Source organism: Euphorbia lathyris, chromosome 1, assembly GCF_963576675.1.
Source record: "Euphorbia lathyris chromosome 1, ddEupLath1.1, whole genome shotgun sequence".
NCBI lineage: Eukaryota > Viridiplantae > Streptophyta > Magnoliopsida > Malpighiales > Euphorbiaceae > Euphorbia > Euphorbia lathyris.
The window spans coordinates 22,659,835-22,679,188 of NC_088910.1; the positions used below are offsets into that span (position 1 = coordinate 22,659,835).

Below are 19,354 nucleotides of genomic sequence, written 5' to 3' on the forward strand. Positions count from 1 at the left end.
TCGTGAAACATAATCAAGTAAATAATTTAACTTAGCATATTAGTTAGACCTATTCCCTAACCGAATAGTGCAGCTTCATGATCTAGGTTACAACTTAGCTTTTGGTTTCTTAGAGCCTAACACCTTCAAATACAATTTGAGATTTTGCCTAACCAAGCATCAATCTAACGGTATTTGAAGTAGATTTAGTGATTTTTGGCCGAAGTTACTATTTTGTAATGGAAAATCACCATCCCGAGTTTACTTTACTACATAGAATGTATGCTTGTTGATTCATAAGAGTTAGCTAGGGAATCCTAAATCATAACCTTCCATTCATTCATTAAAAAAAACTAAGAGTTTAATCGCTTTGTTATTTTTGTATTTTTAGTTATTTATACTCCATCCGTCCCACACTAGATGTCTTTCTAGAGTTTTCTTTTTGTTTTATAATACATGCTGTTTTGATTCAATCCATGCAAATTAATTCCTTTTTTTTTTACCAAATACACGCGTATTTAAGTTGTTTTTTATTTTATTTTGGGAATAAGTAAAAATTAATTAGTAGATTCAATTAATACAAAGATAACAAAAATCTTTTAATTAACATTAATTACATTTCTTAATTTTTATACGTTAACCTTAAAAAACATCTACTCCGTCTGTTTCTACTTGAATGTTGTTCAAAGATTTTATTTTGGTTTCAATTCTATTAACATTTTGTCATTTCTTAGGATCATTAATCCCAATTTTACTTTTATGCCCTTATTTGGGTTTCTCTCATTGGTAAAGTCTACTCTCATTTAATGGTTTTATTTGTTCAAGACGATCTTGAGGAATATTAATGGAGTAGAATTCCATTATGTTTGGGGTGAATACTAACCGGCAAATCATTTGCAGAGGAATGATTAATTAAGAGTAAGATTGTCTTTTTTTAATTAAAATAACTTCATTAATTACATTTCTTAATCTTTATGAAAAGTTCTTAAAAGACAAACAATTTGGAAGGGATGGAATATTGTGGATAGGAGGGAGTGTTAATTACATTAATTACTAACTAGTTTTCTGTAATTTTATTAATTACTCTTTTAATATTAAAAGACATTATTACAATAGTTCTTTTTAAACAGAATTGAAGCTTTACTGCATATCACAACTTAAAGCATTACAAAGAAAAGAGGGAGGGATAAAATTTCACTCCCTACATTCAAACTTAGAATCACCCGTACTAGTTAGAATATGAGCAACCTGATTCACAGACCGTTTAATATATCCGGGAGAACAGGACTTACAATTCCTAAGATAATACCAAAATAAGAATCTAAGTATCCTGTATTGTAGAAGGATAATTAACCAGTTGAGTGCTCCTCCGGAGCTCAAAACCGTTCTTAGCCGCAATGAAGCTTCCATCTGAATTTCGGGCTAAACCCCAACTTATTTGTTAGTAAACTTATGAATGCAGTACTAGAACTCAAGGAGTGCCACTAGTGGAGCAGGTTTTAAGTTGAACACTTTCAATGGCGAGCTTATCCGTCGGGAATTCACACTTAAAGTTAGGTTTCTCGACGAAAGCAGGACAAGGTTTCGGAGTAACACTGCTTGCAACTCCTGTGACTTCGGTACAATTCCACATCATTTTATTCGGTTTAGGTCCCAACTCCATCTTCACATTAGAAATACAAATGTCAGTAAAAGGACTTTTCTTCATCCCCTCGATATGCGCCAGAACAGTGACATTCGTCGCTATAACATCGTCGTGATAAATTCGGGTAATGTTTGGCAATGCATTTTTGTCCCATCCATCGTCGGGGTGTTGATTGTAATTACTTGTCATCCAGAACCCATAATACTGATTATAGAGCCTGAGCTTTCTTACAAAAATGTCCCGAACAAAACCTCCTCGCCCGATTGCTGTTTTCATCCGGACAGCAGATTGAGTGTTGAGAGCTGTGACATCTTCGATTCTAACGTTTTCTATTCCGCCAGACATTTCGCTACCAAGAGCTACGGTTGCACTATCCGGGGATATACAGGTTACTCTTCTTACTACTAAATCTTTTGTTGGCATTCCATATTTTGTACCATATTGATCCCATCCACTCTTTACTGCTATGCAGTCATCTCCTGATTGTAAGAAACAGTCTTCGATCCGAATATTTGTGCACGAATCTACATATAAAACAATTTTAATCAGTGACAGAGCCAGAAACAAATATTTTGTGCACCAAAATATATTTTTCTTTACAATTGAACTCATAGAATTTTAAAGGGAAAACCTGGATTAATTCCATCTGTGTTAGGGACTTCAACTGGTGCAAGAACCGTCACCCATTGGATAATCACATTCTTGCAATAAGTGGGATGAATATGCCATGAAGGAGAGTTAGTGACAGTGATATTGGTGATTTGAAGTTGATCAGTATGCATGATCTCAATCAGATATGGTCGAGTATGCTTTACTTTCTTTTGTTTGAATTTATCCCACCATGATTTACCTTGACCATCGATTGTTCCATTGTTACCTAATATATATAATTGTAATAAAATATGATCCATTAATCTCAATATGATAGCTTGATTATTTTTTATGATTAATGCTTAAATATAAAAAAAATATAGAGAGGAAAAATTGAATTACCAGTGATCACTACATCCGTGAGGTTTGTACCAGAAATGAGAGCATTGTACCTGCCGGCGTCAGATTCTCTTCCTTTCCCGTAGGAGGGCAATGGTGCAATTACAGGCCAATCTGCCTCATTCTGATCACCAAAATTAATGTTGTGTTAATTAGTGCTTTAAGTTTTCTACAATCGGATTAATTAAACTGGTTTTGGACCATTCAGATAATAGAATTTTGCGATTTAATAGAAATTCAAAGACAGTACCTCGGAGGCGAGAATAACAGCATCTTTTTCTAGAAAAAGGGTGAAATGGCTAATAGTGATATTGAAAGCACCAGTTAACCATTTCCCCGCTGGTACAATAAGTTCAGCACCTCCATCGTTTCCAAATTGACTCATCTTTTCCATAGCTGTATTAAATGCTTTTGTGTTCATTGTTTTTCCGTCGCCAACTCCACCAAAATCTGTAAGAAGCGCGCTATGCTTCCGGCAATTCAAGGCGGAGTATTGCACTGGCGCAGCCTTGGCCGGTGCTGATATTCCCACATCGACGGAAACCGCCGCTACAAACAGGTAAATAATAGCAATAACCTGTAAAAAAAATCAAATTAAATTTAATTAGGCAAAAGATAACTCCAAACTTAGTGATATTAGTCAAGAAAATTGAAAACTAAAGAGAATAAGAATTACATTATAGCGATTAGATCTTTGAAAAGAAAACATGTTTTGATACATTTAGATTTATTGAAGAATTGTGAGTTTTGGCATTGATTTATAGTGAAGTATGACATGTTAAATATAGATAAATAAACTTAATCCGTTATTTTTGGAGTAAATGTCTGAAAAATAGGAAAGAAACTTGTTTAGTGGGTCGACTACTTCTTCTTAGATTTGCACTGGAACAGTTATTCTTTTGTTAATTTGTTAATTTTAGATACTTAACTTTAGAAAACCAATTTCCCTAATATCATGTACCTTGTAGATTGATGGAAAAGGCCCACAAATAAAATGTAAATCTAATTAATTAATTATATATTTTATTATTCGGTTCTAGACTCATTAGACACTAATTAAATGAATTTTCTTCCAATAAAAATATATATCTAACAAGAACCAATTTAGTTTAGTTGATAATTAAAATATACTAGTTGAAGACCCGCGCGTTGCGCGGGAATACAATACTATTTAACTAACTGATGTTGGTTTTTTTTTTAACAAAACATAACATTATGTAATGGTAGTGATTAAATTTTTTTATATTCTTATTATAAAAATTATATTCGATCTGTCTCTATCCTAACCATCTAGACCTGTTCATGGGTTGGACCGGGATGGATTCGGGCCGGGCCTAAGCGGGTTTGACACTTAAGTACATTGTCCAAGCCCAACCTAGCCCATATTATATTTACATCGGGCTCGGGCCGGGTTAGGCTAAGCTACAAAAACTAATTCCCAAGCCCAACCCGGCCCGTCCAACTAATATATTTATATTAAAAAATAAAACTAAAATTAAAAAATATGATTATAAATAAGAACAATATAATAAAATAAAATTTAGTTAACTGATTCAATAAAATTCAATGAATGTAAAAAATAATTAACAACAAACAATGGACATGATTTTTATAAGCAAAAAACAATTAACGAAATAATAAAATTTAATCTATAAACAAATAAGTCATTAAATAGGAAAGAAAATGAGATTTAGACCAATTTATTTACAAAATAGAATGAGTTGTTATAGAGATAAAAATGAGTTAACATGGACTAAATAAGCCTTGATTTGTATAAAAAGAATAAATCAGACGTAACAGGAGCATTCAATTTTAATTATTTATTATGATCAAATAGCATAAAATATTAGAATAAACAATAAAAAGAAAAATTGTTTACGTACTACTAAATTCTAACTCAGTAGATTGAGTTATCAATTTACTACTATCCTGAACAATTTAAAATAAACAATTAGAAAAAATATTAAAGTATAAATATAGCATTTTTTATAAGGTCGGACCGGACCGGATTGGGTCTGGGTTTTGAGACAAATCCCAAACCCAAACTATTTTACATTCGGGCTTTTACGGGTTCGGGCCGGGCTGAGCCAAATGTTAAATATACATGTCCAAGTCCATTCCATGAATGACGGACTTGGACGGGCTGGGCGGGTCAATGGGCTCATGAACAGGTCTATAACCATCTAATGGTAAAAATACATAAAGTTATTTTTGTTAATTTGTAAAAATCAAAGTAACACTATAATTCACCAATTATACATGTAGAAGATCATAAATTAGGATCATTGTATGGTATTAAACAAACTTTTATTAAAATTAGATAAAATTAATATATTAGTATATGTTTTAAAAAAATGTTCATATATTTTTAAAATAAAGAGAACAATCAAGACATGTGATTGTAGTAAAATTAAGATAAGTAAAAGATAAACAATGTTTTGACAAAAAAAAAATATATATATATATATAATTTTTATTTTTGACAATACCAAATGGAATTTGATAAAATATTAAATTTGCACATTCATTTTATGTAGTGAAATTGGCTGTATATTTCATGTCTCTAAATTAACATATAAAGTTGATTTTCCACCCTAGATTATTTAAGGCATAATTAAAAATAATTACCACTAAAACCCATGTTTGAACAATATGAGTTTATAATTTGAAGCTACCCATTCTAGTGCAAAATTCACCCAGTGCAACATTAATGTTTACTATACAACATTTCAATACTTGATTGCAAGCCAGAAAAGCTTTATAACTGTACATCTGCAACGGATAGGATAAGACGTCAACAAATTAAATTAGCAAGACATCAACAAATAAGAAGTTAAATGTTGAATGAATCATGAACAATATTTGCTATTCTCCATATTCAATATGATAATGTTTAGTAGGCTGACATTCAGGGGCAGATACAGGCCTCTCCGGCCGCCGGAACTACCATGAGCAAAGTTGTTTCAGTCTCTATTTCCATAAAATTTGAGACTGTGGTGGTTCATGACCAGAGTTGTTTCGGTCTTTTTATCTCCACAAAATTTGAGACCGTGGTGGTTCCTGCCCACATGTCTCTAAGAATTTTTGATGGGATGCTAAAAATTTCTAATCCTTTTTTTTTTTTTGCCAATTAGGATATCCTTAAATCAAAATTTCTAATATTTGGTCCTATTAAATTCAAATTTCTAAATATTTTTGGCCCGTTAGGATTAAATCTAATTATTTTTATTAGACATATTTTTTTTATATGTTCAGAATCATAAACATAATGTAGCTAAATTTTGAGAAATTTTATATTAGCGCTTAAAAACTGATTCTTAACCACTCAGATTATAACACGTATATATATGGAAAGAATTAAAAAAAGTTCGATTTAACAAAAAAAGAAAATTACAAAAATACCAGTAAAATCGGCTCCCAACAGAACAGTCATGTATTCGCCACCGCTGACATTTAAGGAAAAAGCAAGATCAGAATGACTGATTTTTACAATCTTCGCCATAAGATTGCTGCATATTACAGAAATGGAATACGGAATCAATTTCAATAAACAAAAAATGACATTTTACTTGTAAATCAAATGAACTCAGAAAAGATAAACTTTTAATAGGAAGATCATCTTATAATTTAGTAAAATACCATGTTTTTGCAAATCCCAAAATCACTGCATAGCAGCAGCTTCATCCTCCATCTCCTTCGTGTGCTTCCTCATTTCATAAAGCTCCTGCAATTAATTAGGGTGGAAAAATTGTGAACACCCAAATTAGGTTTTATAACCACATCAAAACCCTTGTAAGGGTTTTATGTTAATTCGATCAGAAGGTGAAAATTAGCCAGGGAAATAAATAGAAAAACTAATGATTGGATTGCAGAAATCACTGGTACTTACTTCCTCGTTGTTGGCCGAATGATTTAGATTCTACCCAGTTTATAAACGGGAGAAAGATGGAGGAGGCTGAATGATTTGGATTCTTCTAGTTTATAAATATGAGAAACGATGAAGGTATGGGGTAGATGGAGGGTTTCTCTGAAATTAAATTAAATACAACATATTGAACCAACAGAGGAAGATGGAGGGATAGATGAAGATGGAGGATCAGTTTATTCAATTCTGAACCGGATGAGCTAATAGATTTGGGGGAAAAAAAGCAATTATCTCACTTAATTATTTTAGTTTAGTTGTTAGTTGATAATTGAGTAATTGTAAATTGATGGAAAAGTGCCACAAAAAAATGTAAAATTTATTAGGTGGATCTCTTTCCACTCAAAATATTATGAGCATATTAAGAGCGTGTTTGATTCATTTTTTCGGAGGAGCGTTTATCGTTTCACTCCAAACCGCAAGAAATATAGTGTTTGGTTAGGTTTATATAACCGCAGCGTTTAGCATTTTCTCTGGAAACTACAGCGTTTTGGAGCGTTTTACGAAAAGCTCCTATTTGGAGCTTTTCATAAACAGCTGTTTGTAGTTAGTTGTTATTGACCGAATTATCCTTCTTATTTTCATAAAATATATTTATTTTTTAACATTATTTATATTTGTACAACATAATTACCGAAAAACAAGGTTTTGTTGCATTCAATAAATTTTTTATTTTTTATATAGATTATTTTTATTAATTTGTGTAACACGTTTTTTATTTTATAATAGGATAATATACAAAAATACCCCCAACATTTATAGCTAGGAGTAATTTTACCCTTAACGTCTAAAATGATGCAATTACACCCCTAATTTTGGCAGTCAAAAGCAATTTTACCCATAACATTGACAAGTTGGGTCAATTTGAGAAATAATTTATCCAACTATTTTCTTGGTCATGAATATTGTCATCTACACTTCAAATGTGCACGATTTTATCATCGTTAGTAACAGATCACAAATATATGATTAGACGTGAATTTTTTTTTAAGAAAATAAAAAAAATATATTGTTTTTTTTGTACGAGTTTGACAAAAAAAATTCCAATATTTCATCGAATTTATAAATATTAATTTTCAATTTTATTATTAAATCACATAAAAAAAAATATGAAATCTCTTTTTTAGAACCATTGGTATGTGCAATTGGTGTATAATAAGAAATAAAATATCTGAAATCGACCGAACTTGCCAATGTTATGGGTAAAATTGCTCTTAGCTGCTAGCGTTATGGGTAAAATTGCACCATTTTAGACATTAAGAAAATTATTCCTAGTTGTAAACGTTATAGGCATTTTTCACATTTTTCTTTTTATAATTTCATCGTTGATTAATTTAAAACATGTCCATTTTAGACATTTTAAATCCGAACAACAACAGTTCAATATAATTTTACCAAACACTAGTAATTAAACAGCTAATAACAAACAGCTAACAGCTTACTGCAACTGCAAACAGCTAACAGCAACCGCAACAACTATTAGCTAACAGCTGAACCAAACAAGCCCTAAGAGCATATTTAATTTTAACTGTTAGTAATAATTGTTGTTATTGTCGTTGTTAGCTGTTATTGCTATGGATCTAATTCTAAACTTATGAATGTAGGTGTTATTAAAATACTTAGTGGGAGAGCTTTGTCTCCCGAGAGAGACCTATCCGACACGAATATGGATTAGTCAGGCCTATCATCCTAGGATACACAGTAGTTAGACCAAAAAATAATTAGTGTTTGATAAAATTGTGATTAACTATTATTGTATGTAAAATATCTAATGTGGACATATTTTAAATTGCTCAAAAAATAAATTATAATATAGAAAATATAATATAAATTTTATAAAAATAATCTAAATTGAAATTGAAATTAATAATTTATTAAACATAAAATTTTGTCCTCAAGCTATAACTCAAGGTTCACAGTTCATACATCATCGACGTTAGAAAAATTTGTCATCCCAAACCCGTTTTAAATAATCAACAAATAAATTTATTAAAGAAAAAATATCATATTTTTTGAATAAAGGCTGGGTGATACCCAATATTATTAAAAGCAAAACAAAAAATTAACAACAGAGCATCCATAAAACAACAACTAAACAAAACGGAAAGAATCCCTACCTAAAGCATTATCGCGAAGGAGAAAAAAACAAAAATTCGGAATTCCATCCCACCAACAAAAATCTGAACTAACTCTACCAAAATCAGCCAGATTATCCGCAACTTGATTACCTTCCCTGAACACATGAGAAAAAACTACTTCCATCTGTAACATATGCTCCAAACAGTTCTGCCAATCCACTCTCATACTCCACGGAACCATCAATCGAGAACGAAACAGATTCATAACATAAGAAGAAATCACTCTCAACTTGCGCCACCCACGCGAAAAAGCATAAGAAATTGCAAATAAAACCGCCCGGAGTTCAGCCATGTGCACTAACATACAATCCAGCGGAAAAGCATAAGACCCCAAAGAACCATCCGTGTGATCCCTAAATACCCCACCACAACCCGCCAAGCCAGCCACAACGGAAGCATCAGTGTTTGCCTTAACCCAAAACGGCGGCAGCGGAAAAAATATCATATTAAAATTAATAAAAATAACCCAAATAACTAAATAATAATTAAAAAATAATAATTTATTGAACATAGAAAAAAAATTCATTTTTCATTAGAATTCATAGGTTCTTTTTCTTTAGGGGAATTTTTTTTTTTTTTTTTGTATTTTTACAGAAAAATCTTGCTCTTTTCCGATGGAATTTTTTTTATTGAAGTTATTACACAAATAGTGCAAATCTACTCCCAAATAAATATATATATATATATATATATATATATATATATATATATATATATATTAAATATAGAAATATGATTGAAACGGACTAAAACTAGATAAAAACGAAAAACACGTGAAATCTGTCGCTTCCTAAAACTGATGGTCGATCGGCCTTCGGGGTTATCCCACTAAGAGTTGATCAAACTTATCTTCAGTCAAGGGTACAAAATTCGTTTTTCAAACGATTTTCCCCCGAAAATCATTTCTCACAATGAGATCTGGACCAAACTATAATTTATACAAATATGTCGTATTCTTTTGATAGAAGGAATGACCTTTTCCATAAAGCTAATTATGCAACAAAGAAACTTAAAACAACAGACATCGACTATTCACATACGCTTTAACCATTTTTAATGACGAATCTAAGTGAAAATGACATTTTTGGGGGAAATATATATCCACAATATTTGAAGTGAAAGGGGGTAGGATGACATTGCTCTACACTTTGGACCAAATATTTTTACATCGGGATATTTATTAATAGAGGTAATAAAATTACAATTATTACTTTCAAACAAAACTCAAACCTTTTATCTTATTGCAAATCATCCTTGATAAAAATAAAATGTTACTTGTAAACATATTAAATGTTCCTCAAATATTAGCAGGTTTTTTTGATGATTAGTGTTAAGTATATATTAATCCAAAAATCACATTAACTATTTAAAAATATAATTGTATCTTCTTATATTTTGAAGTCATTATTAACGACCAGGGGTGTTTCGTTGAAATTAAATGTGGATGGGGCTGTTTTTGAGGCGGAGCAGGGGGCATGCTTCGGTTGTGTTGTGCGCGATGAGCAGGGGTGTTTCGTGGCAGCTAGAAACGGATTGGTTATGGCTTCGTTGGATCCTGCGGTTATCGAAGCTTTGTCAATTCATGAAGCTCACAGCTTGATTAAGGATAAGGCATGGCATGATGTTATTATTGAGTCGGATGCTTTGGTAGTTGTGCAGTCGTTGGCTAAACCGTTAGAGGCTTCCTCACCTTTTAACGCCATAATCAAGACTGTAGGTTAATTCTTAACGAGCTTTCTAATTGCTCTATTTCGTTTGTTAAACGTACCGCTAATAGTGTTGCTCATTTCTTGCTAGAAATATTTTTTTTTGCCTGATTGTCGGGGTGAGTGGTTTTCTGTACCCCGAGTTTATTTGTAATTTGCTCTCTAGCAATTCTTCTTAATGCAGTTTCTTTGGTTTTTAAAAAAAAAACCAACTGAACTATTTATTTATCCATTAAGCATTTATTTATAGTGTCAGGCTGTATTTTACATGAAAAGACATGTGGCTTTCCAAATGGTTTGGCCTTGACATGAACCAAACACGTTTCTTTTCAAATGTCTATGTTAAAAACTACATACTTTTTTGTGGGACTAAGTATCTGTAACACCTTATCCAATACCACGTAGATATTATCCGCTCTGATCCAAATCCAACATCTTGGACCTCACGGCTTTAAAACGCGTCTACATAACTAAGCATAGAAAACACATAAAAAACCAAACAATTATAATAATTAAGCATAAACGCCAACATAACTATATAAAGGCTTCTAATTTAATTCCGTCTGCCAAAATCTCATAACCAAAGGCTAAATCACCAATCAAATAATCCAATTCATCAATAATATTCACTTAAATTTAAAAACAATTGGTCCAATCCAATAATATAATAAATCCTAATGAATGTCTATGAAATTGCTAATGGGAATGAGACGTTTGTGCTGGCCAGCTTGAATGCGGGGTAAACCTGAAAATCTAGCAAATAGGAGAACCTATGAACCTAGTCTGAAAATTTCAACGTGGCAATGGGTGAGCTGCCTACTCAATAAGCATAATTACCTATGTTTATATACATAAATTTCAAACATCTTAACATTTAATAAATCAGACAATCAACCATCAATCAATTAAAAATAAGATATAAACACATCATTTCGTATGTGACTCGATTTACTTCAAACAACAAAATCATATTATAATTATCTTTATTTTTAAGGGCCCAGCTAGACCTAAGTGAAATATATTCAATGGTCTTATGGTTAACAATATTCCAACTGTACGCTATCGCCCCCAGTTTCAGGACACGTACCCCTTTTAACCTCATAATGATTTCTTTTTCCTTTTTTTCCAATAATACGGTACTGCTATCGCCATCGGTTTCATGACACAGTACAAGCTCAATTAGAGCAAAACAACACCCTACCCAGGTGTCTGTGATCACAGTATCAACAAACCTCCAGACCATTGAATATACTCACCCAAGCTAACTATTTATAATTTGTACTAACTCAGACATAAACCAACACAATTTCATAATTCTTAATCCGCTGAACTCATATGCATTCTCATTCTACCATGGTATAATTTCACAGCTAATTACCTTAATAGGTAAATACATGAGTAACACGATTTCAAAAGAACAAAAAATTATATCAATAAATTCAACCATACAGGGAACATTTGAAACTCTAATCTCAAATCACCATATATATAAATCAAGTAATAATTAAATGATAATCAAATACTCAACATTCATCATTTAATATACATTTAATTATCATATGACAGCATATCAATAGACACTAACATAAATAAATAAATATATATATATATATATATACATATACATAAGAAATTAAGTTTACCTCTCATCTCAAAAAGCTAATCAAATTATTCGGGTTCTAATTGACCCGTTACTGGCTCCCCGGAGTGCGGTGGTTGGCCACCGGAAGTTCGCCGGAGATGTCGGAATCGCGAACTGAGACTATCACGAGATAGGCAACGATCAAGGGAGTCCAAAAGTACACTACTTTCACCACTAAAATCGCCTAAAATGTTGAGATCTAACACTTTGCCGGTGCGAAATACCCGCTCCGGTCACCATACTTTTTACTCAGAAAAATATCAATATTGGTCTCAAAATGTTCCTCACGAAATAAAAAATTTAATGGTATGATTTTCGTTTTAAGAGGTGACCGGAATATGAAGTTATGAAGAAAACTGTAATAGGATGAATTTACAAAGAAAACAGAAAAAAGATGAACTGCGGCCTCCACTATAGCAAAAACAATTCTACCTCCTATGTACTGACCTAATTCGAAAATAATAATAATAATAATAATAATAATAATAATAATAAAAAATAAATGAGTTATAATTATAATAATAATATAAATATAAATGTAAAGATAAAATAAAATAGTTCTAGATAGACTAATTTTTTTTTTTTGGTAAGAAGGGAAGAAGAAAAAAAAACAAACAAACAAAAACCTAACCCGGGATCAGTCTAGGAAGACTGACCCCAATCCTATCCTCAAGAAGAGAAGGTAACAGAAAAGAAGGAGGAACGGAAAGGGTAGAAACACCTAACATCCCCCCATGCCCAGCAGCTGCCAAGCGATCCGCCACGCGGTTTTGCTCCCTATAAATATGGGAGAAGGTAAGAGAATCGAAGGCAGGACGAAGCCTCAAGATGGCTTTAATGAGATTCTGACTCTTAAGACAAACAGTCTGTCTATCCGAAATCTTGTTGATAGCCTCCAAATTGTCAGACTCCACCGAAAGTCTTTTAACACCCATGCGAATGGCGAGTTTAATGCCAGACAAGATCCCCTAGAGCTCCGCAGTAAAGGAGGAGCCCGTACCTAAGTTATGGGTAAACCCAGCCAGCCAGGCGCCACCAGCATCCCGAAGAACTCCACCAGCAGCAATTCTGCCATTACTAAGGCAGGAGCCATCCGTATTCAACTTGACAACCCCTTCCATGGGCTTCCTCCAACCAACTAACTGGGCCTCTTTAACCGGGGAGGGGTGAATCAGGGGTTCTCCTTCAAAACTCTTTGTAATAACAGAGAGTTTTTTCGAGAAGTAAAACCAGAGGTCAGGAATAAAGACAGTCTTCTCAGCAAATAACTCTTCATTCCTCTATTTCCACATTTGGTGACAAATAATAGCGAAGAGAATAGCCCCGTGCTCCATACTGGCCAACAAATTCCCATTAACGCCTTCAGAGAACCAGTCAATATCAGAGAACCCCATAAAGGAAGGAAGGATGTGGTGAGGAAGGACCCCTTCCCAAACCTTTCTACTATTCGGGCAATCCCTCAAAGCATGGCACAAGGTTTCCACATGGCCGCTGCATCTGCTACAGGCACCAGATACAGCCAAGTGCCTTCTGTGTCTATCTGCATTCGTGAGGAGCCTGTCTTTGACTCCCAGCCATAGGAAACTCCTAATGTGGTAGGGGACTTTGAGGGCCCAAATGGACTTCCAAATTTCCAAGGGAGGATCAGCCCTATTAGGGGTAAAAGCTTCATAGGCCGCTTTGTAAGAATAAGAACCATTATTAGTCAAGGCCCAGCAGTGTCTGTCCTTATCCTCCTCCTGATTACTAATCTTCACACCTCTAATATTAAGGAGGGTCTTCAGGCTAAGAAAGGAGTTGAACTTAGACCAGATACAGTCTCCCTCCGAGTCCACCACATCAGCAATTCTCCAGGAGAGGAGATCATTCGGCGGAGGGGCGATGCACACCTCAATCAACGGTTTGTCACCAATCCAGGTGTCATACCAGAAACTAATGGATCTCCCATTACCCACCTCCAAGCCAATCCCCGTACAGAACTCAGCAAAAATAGCACTAAGCCCTTTCCAGAGGAAGGAACAGCTGACAACCCTCTCCTTCGGGCCACCAAAGATTCTATCTTTCCTATACTTGCCGCACAGAAGACGAACCCAAAGGGAGGAGGGGGATTGCCACATTCTCCAAAGAAGCTTCATTAACAGGACTTTAGTATTGTCCTTAGCTTGCCTTATACCAAGACCCCCCCTGCTCTTAGGCTGGCAGGCTTCCTTCCAAAGGACCAGGTGAATCTTCCTCCCATCCCCAGACTCTCCCCACATAAAACGCCGATTAATTTTATCAAGGTCGTTGAGGACCGGCTCAGGGAGCTTACAGGCTTGCATGATGTGATTTGGAGCAGCGTAGTTGATAGACTGGATTAAAGTAAGGCGACCTGCAAGGGAAAGAGAATTAGCTTTCCAGCTAGCACACAAACCGTTAGATTTGTCCAAAATGTCTTTAAAAGAGGCTTTGGACACCCTGTCACTATGAAGAGGGACCCCAAGGTATTTCCCAAACGATTGAGTTAGGGGAATGCCAGACATCTCACTCAGTCTTCTACACAAGCTATTATCCATATTCTTGGAACAAAGCATACGGGATTTATGGATGTTAATCTTCTGGCCAGAAGCCTCACAAAAGCAGTCGAGGATATCCATCACAGCATAGACTAATAATAATTTTATAAATTGTTTTTTTATTCTAATTTTATAATTATAATATATATAATATAGTTTTGTTTTATAAAATGTTTTCTATAAAATTACGGATGTTACAGTTCTACCCCCTTTAAAAGAAATTTCGACCTCGAAATTTTATATCAAACATTATCTTCAAAAGTAAGGAACATGATGACCTATCATATTTCTATTACGCTGCTTTAATTTTCTCCTGGTGAAAAACACCCGCTCCAGTTACCGTATTTTTCAGTAAAAAAAATATCAATAATGACCTTAAATTCTTCCTCACGAAATAAGAATTTAATAGTATGATTTTCGTTTCTAAAAATGGCCGGAATAATGAGTTACAAAAAAAATAGGATTGAAGAAAATAAAAATAAAAAAGTTAAGAAGATGAATTGCAGTTTTCCACATAGATTGTTCTGATCAGATGTTAAAAAAAAAGATAATAATAATAATAATAACAATAATAATAATAACAATATATGGTAGTGGGATGCATTTAATTAAAACAATTTAAAAAAAAATTAATTTGTTTCAATATTATAACTAAAATTTTATTTTATAAAATAGACTATGTCAATTACGGACGTTGCAGTTTTATCATCCTTAAATGATGAAATTTCTTTACCAGACATCATCTTAAAAAGTAAGGAAAATTATGACCTACGTTATTTCCGATACGCTATCCTACTAATTTATTAACGACTCTATACTAGGTGTCTGGCCAGCACCAACATTTACATTGGATGATATGATTCTTCCATGTGGATACTAAATGTAATGTTCATGCATGAATGTTATATCATGTTCTGGATCCTAGGAATATCACAACATACCTAAAACTCCCTAGGAATCGTAAAACTGACGCTCTGATACCAATTGTAACACTTTATCCAATACCATGTAGATATTGTCCGCTCTGTCCCATATCCAACACCTTGGGCCTCACGGCTTTAAAACGCGTCTACATAACTAAGCATAGAAAACACATAGAAAACCAAATAATTATAATAATTAAGCATAAACGCCAACATAACTACATAAAGGCTTCTAATTTAATTCCGTCTGCCAAAATCTCATAACCAAAGGCTAAATCACCAATCAAATCATCAATTACCAAAGGCTAAATCTAGCAAATAAGAGAACCTATGAACCTAGTCTGAAAATTTCAACGTGGCAACGGGTGAGCTGCCTACTCAATAAGCATAATTACCTATGTTTATATACATAAATTTCAAACATCTTAACATTTAATAAATCAGACAATCAACCATCAATCAATCAAAAATAAGATATAAACACATCATTTCGTATATGACTCGATTTACTTCAAACAATAAAATCATATTATAATTATCTTTATTTTTAAGGGCCCAGCTAGACCTAAGTGAAATATATTCAATGGTCTCATGGTTAACAATATTCCAACTGTACGCTATCGCCCCCAGTTTCAGGACACGTACCCCTTTTAACCTCATAATGATTTCTTTTTCCTTTTTTTCCAATAATACGGTACTGCTATCGCCCTCGGTTTCAGGACACAGTACAAGCTCAATTAGAGCAAAACAACACCCTACCCAGGTGTCTGTGATCACAATATCAACAAACCTCCAGACCATTGAATATACTCACCCAAGCTAACTATTTATATTTTGTACTAACTCAGACATAAACCAACACAATTTCATAATTCTTAATCCGCTGAACTCATATGCATTCTCATTCTACCATGATATAATTTCACAGCTAATTACCTCAATAGGTAAATATATGAGTAACACGATTTCAAAAGAACAAAACATTATATCAATATATTCAACCATACAGGGAACATTTGAAACTCTAATCTCAAATCACCATATATATAAATCAAGTAATAATTAAATGATAATCAAATACTCAACATTCAATATACATTTAAGGGAAAAGTACAAAAATAAACATTGTGGTTACACCTGTTTTCGATTGCAGCCTTGTGGTTTAAAAGTTTACAAAATGGTACCTTGAGGTTCATTCCGTTAGCAAACACATACCAAATTGACTAACGGTGTTAAAAGTCAAAGGGAAAAGAGTTAATTTGGTCCTTATATTTATTTATTTTATAAATTAACCCCCTTTATTATCTAATTATCACAAACAAACCCCAAAATAAAAAATAAAAATCAATTATACCATCTTCTCTATCTCTCTTTAATTTTTTTTATTTTTCTTCTCCTTTCTTTCTCCTCTCTCTCCCCTCTATTTCTCTCTCTTCTCTCTTAATTTCTCTTTAAAACTAATTGAATTAAAGATTAGACATTAAAATTCAACCCAATATTCAAAATCTGTAAGAAAACGAATATAAATTTATAAACTTTCATAGAAGCTCTGGGTATTCCAGAAAACCCAAAATCCAAGTGAAATGAATCCTATTCCCTCAAAAATCTATACCCAACTTCAAATTCTAGAGTCCTACTGTGCATTGTACATATTGTAATTATTGATTTGGCACTTGGTTTTGACATTCTTAGAAATAGCAAGAGAGCAGCAGAAAGGCAACAATGGCTGGACAATAAACAGTGGTAAAGCCAAGCCAAAACGACGACGTTTTGGGTGCCAATCACCAACCAAATCAGAGGTCAGTTTGAGTTCATTACCCCTAAATGACCTCCCAAACCAAGCAGGAGCGAATCAGATGCAACTGCTTCTCCTGCTATTTTTGACTCTGCAACAAACACCATTCCTGAGCTTCACAAGCTTCAATCTCACTCTTCCGTATGTCAATTTTAGTTTTAGACATGTTATTGATCTGTAAATCAATTCCATCAAATTTTGATTTCTACTATCTTTCCAGGCTTTGTTTTCTGGAGAAGTGGTTAACATAGAGCAAGATGAATTTGTGGAGACCCAGTATTATAAGCAATTGGATTCGATTGACAAACAACATCACAAGGTTCGTTCTATTGATTTTCGAACAAGATTTAATTGGTTTTGTTCTTTTTTTTTCTGGTTGATTTTGGTGTTGAACAGACATGGAGTGGGTTCATAAGTGTTGAAAGGGAAGAAGCTGTGCATGGTTATGAAATTCAATTACCAATGGGAGAGATGAGAGAGAGAAGAGAGAGAAATAGAGGAGAGGAAGAGGAAGAGGATAGAGATGGAGAAGATGGTTTAGTTGATTTTTATTTTTTATTTTAGGTTTTGTTTGTGATAATTAGATAATAAAGGGGATTAACTTATAAAATAAATAAATATAAGGACCAAATTAACTCTTTTCCCTTTGACTTTTAACACCGTTAGTCAATTTGGTATGTGTTTGCTAACGGAATGAACCTCAAGGTACCATTTTGTAAACTTTTAAACCACAAGGCTGCAATCGAAAACAGGTGTAACCACAAGGTTTATTTTTGTACTTTTCCCTACATTTAATTATCATATGACAACATATCAATAGACACTCACATAAATAAATAAATATATATATATATATATATATATATATATATATATATATATATATATATATATATAAACATAAGAAATTAAGTTTACCTCTCATCCCAAAAAGCTAATCAAATTATTCGGGTTCTAATTGACCCGTTATTGGCTCCCCGGAGTTCCGCCGGAGTGCGATGGTCGGCCGCCGGAAGTTCACCGAAGATGTCGGAATCGCGAACTGAGACTATCACGAGATAGGCAACGATCAAGGGAGTCCAAAAGTACACTACTTTCACCACTAAAATCGCCTAAAATGTTGAGATCTAACACTTTGCCGGTGCGAAATACCCGCTTCGGTCACCATACTTTTTACTCAGAAAAATATCAATATTGGTCTCAAAATGTTCCTCACGAAATAAGGAATTTAATGATATGATTTTCGTTTTAAGAGGTGACCGGAATATGAAGTTATGAAGAAAACTGTAATAGGATGAATTTACAAAGAAAACAGAAAAAAGATGAACTGCGGCCTCCACTATAGCAAAAACAATTCCACCTCCTATGTACTGACCTAATTCGAAAATAATAATAATAATAATAATAAATGAATTATAATTATAATAATAATATAAATATAAATGTAAAGATAAAATAAAATAGTTCTAGATAGACTAATAATAATTTTATAAATTGTTTTTTTTATTCTAATTTTATAATTATAATATATATAATATAGTTTTGTTTTATAAAACGTTTTCTATAAAATTACGGATGTTACAGTATCAGTGAAAGTGATTTATGTTTTCTATTACCAAATCAGTTATAAACATTGGAAACATCCGTCATTACTTATAGTGTTTCTTTATTCTCCCTAAGTGCAGATAAGAAGGGAGTCAATGGACCCTTTGTGATGCCTATAAATTCGCCCCAGTATTGATATTATTTCCATATTGACTAGTCTCAAACTGAGTAATCAGATAAGTTAAAAACCATTTTCCAATCAAAATTCAACAAGAAAAGTGGATTCTTTTTAACACACCAAGAAAATAAGAAAAGATACACGCATGCGCTGCTAATCTTTTCGTTTATTCATTGTTAAATAACTAATTTGCCAGTTGCCTAAACAATTAGTTGCTAACATCAAGATCAGTTGAAAGAGTGTTACTTATTTCATCTCATTGTATTTGATACGGTTGGAAATAAGATTTTTAGAGTTTTTCTATATTTATATCACATGTAAGAAGTTTTTGATATA

General features: G+C 33.1%; 1 protein-coding gene across 2 annotated transcripts; it reads right to left on the bottom strand.

Moving 5' to 3' along the window:
• Positions 1 to 1,123: 1,123 nt before the first annotated feature.
• Positions 1,124 to 6,701, bottom strand: LOC136222955 (probable polygalacturonase). 2 transcript variants are annotated; one of them, XM_066010773.1, is made up of 7 exons: positions 6,504 to 6,701; positions 6,254 to 6,338; positions 6,017 to 6,123; positions 2,865 to 3,191; positions 2,618 to 2,738; positions 2,256 to 2,501; positions 1,124 to 2,148 (listed from the first exon to the last, which is right to left on the bottom strand). In XM_066010773.1, the coding sequence occupies exons 4-7, from the start codon at positions 3,033 to 3,035 to the stop codon at positions 1,451 to 1,453; spliced, it is 1,236 nt and encodes a 411-aa protein (XP_065866845.1). In that variant the 5' UTR covers positions 3,036 to 3,191; positions 6,017 to 6,123; positions 6,254 to 6,338; positions 6,504 to 6,701; the 3' UTR covers positions 1,124 to 1,450. The 2 variants fall into 2 exon arrangements, with proteins under 2 accessions (XP_065866845.1, XP_065866763.1); XM_066010691.1 differs by lacking the exons at positions 6,017 to 6,123; positions 6,254 to 6,338; positions 6,504 to 6,701 and adding an exon at positions 3,291 to 3,325.
• Positions 6,702 to 19,354: the final 12,653 nt, after the last annotated feature.

What these genes read in the sequence shown, in the direction of transcription:
- LOC136222955 (XM_066010691.1), bottom strand. Translation starts at nt 3,323, where the DNA reads ATGTTTTCTTTTCAAAGATCTAATCGCTATAAT. An exon ending in AAAGATCTAATCGCTATAAT is followed by an intron (nt 3,192 to 3,290) that starts GTAATTCTTATT and finishes TTTTTTTTACAG; the next exon opens with GTTATTGCTATTATTTACCT. An exon ending in CTGTTATTCTCGCCTCCGAG is followed by an intron (nt 2,739 to 2,864) that starts GTACTGTCTTTG and finishes TTTGGTGATCAG; the next exon opens with AATGAGGCAGATTGGCCTGT.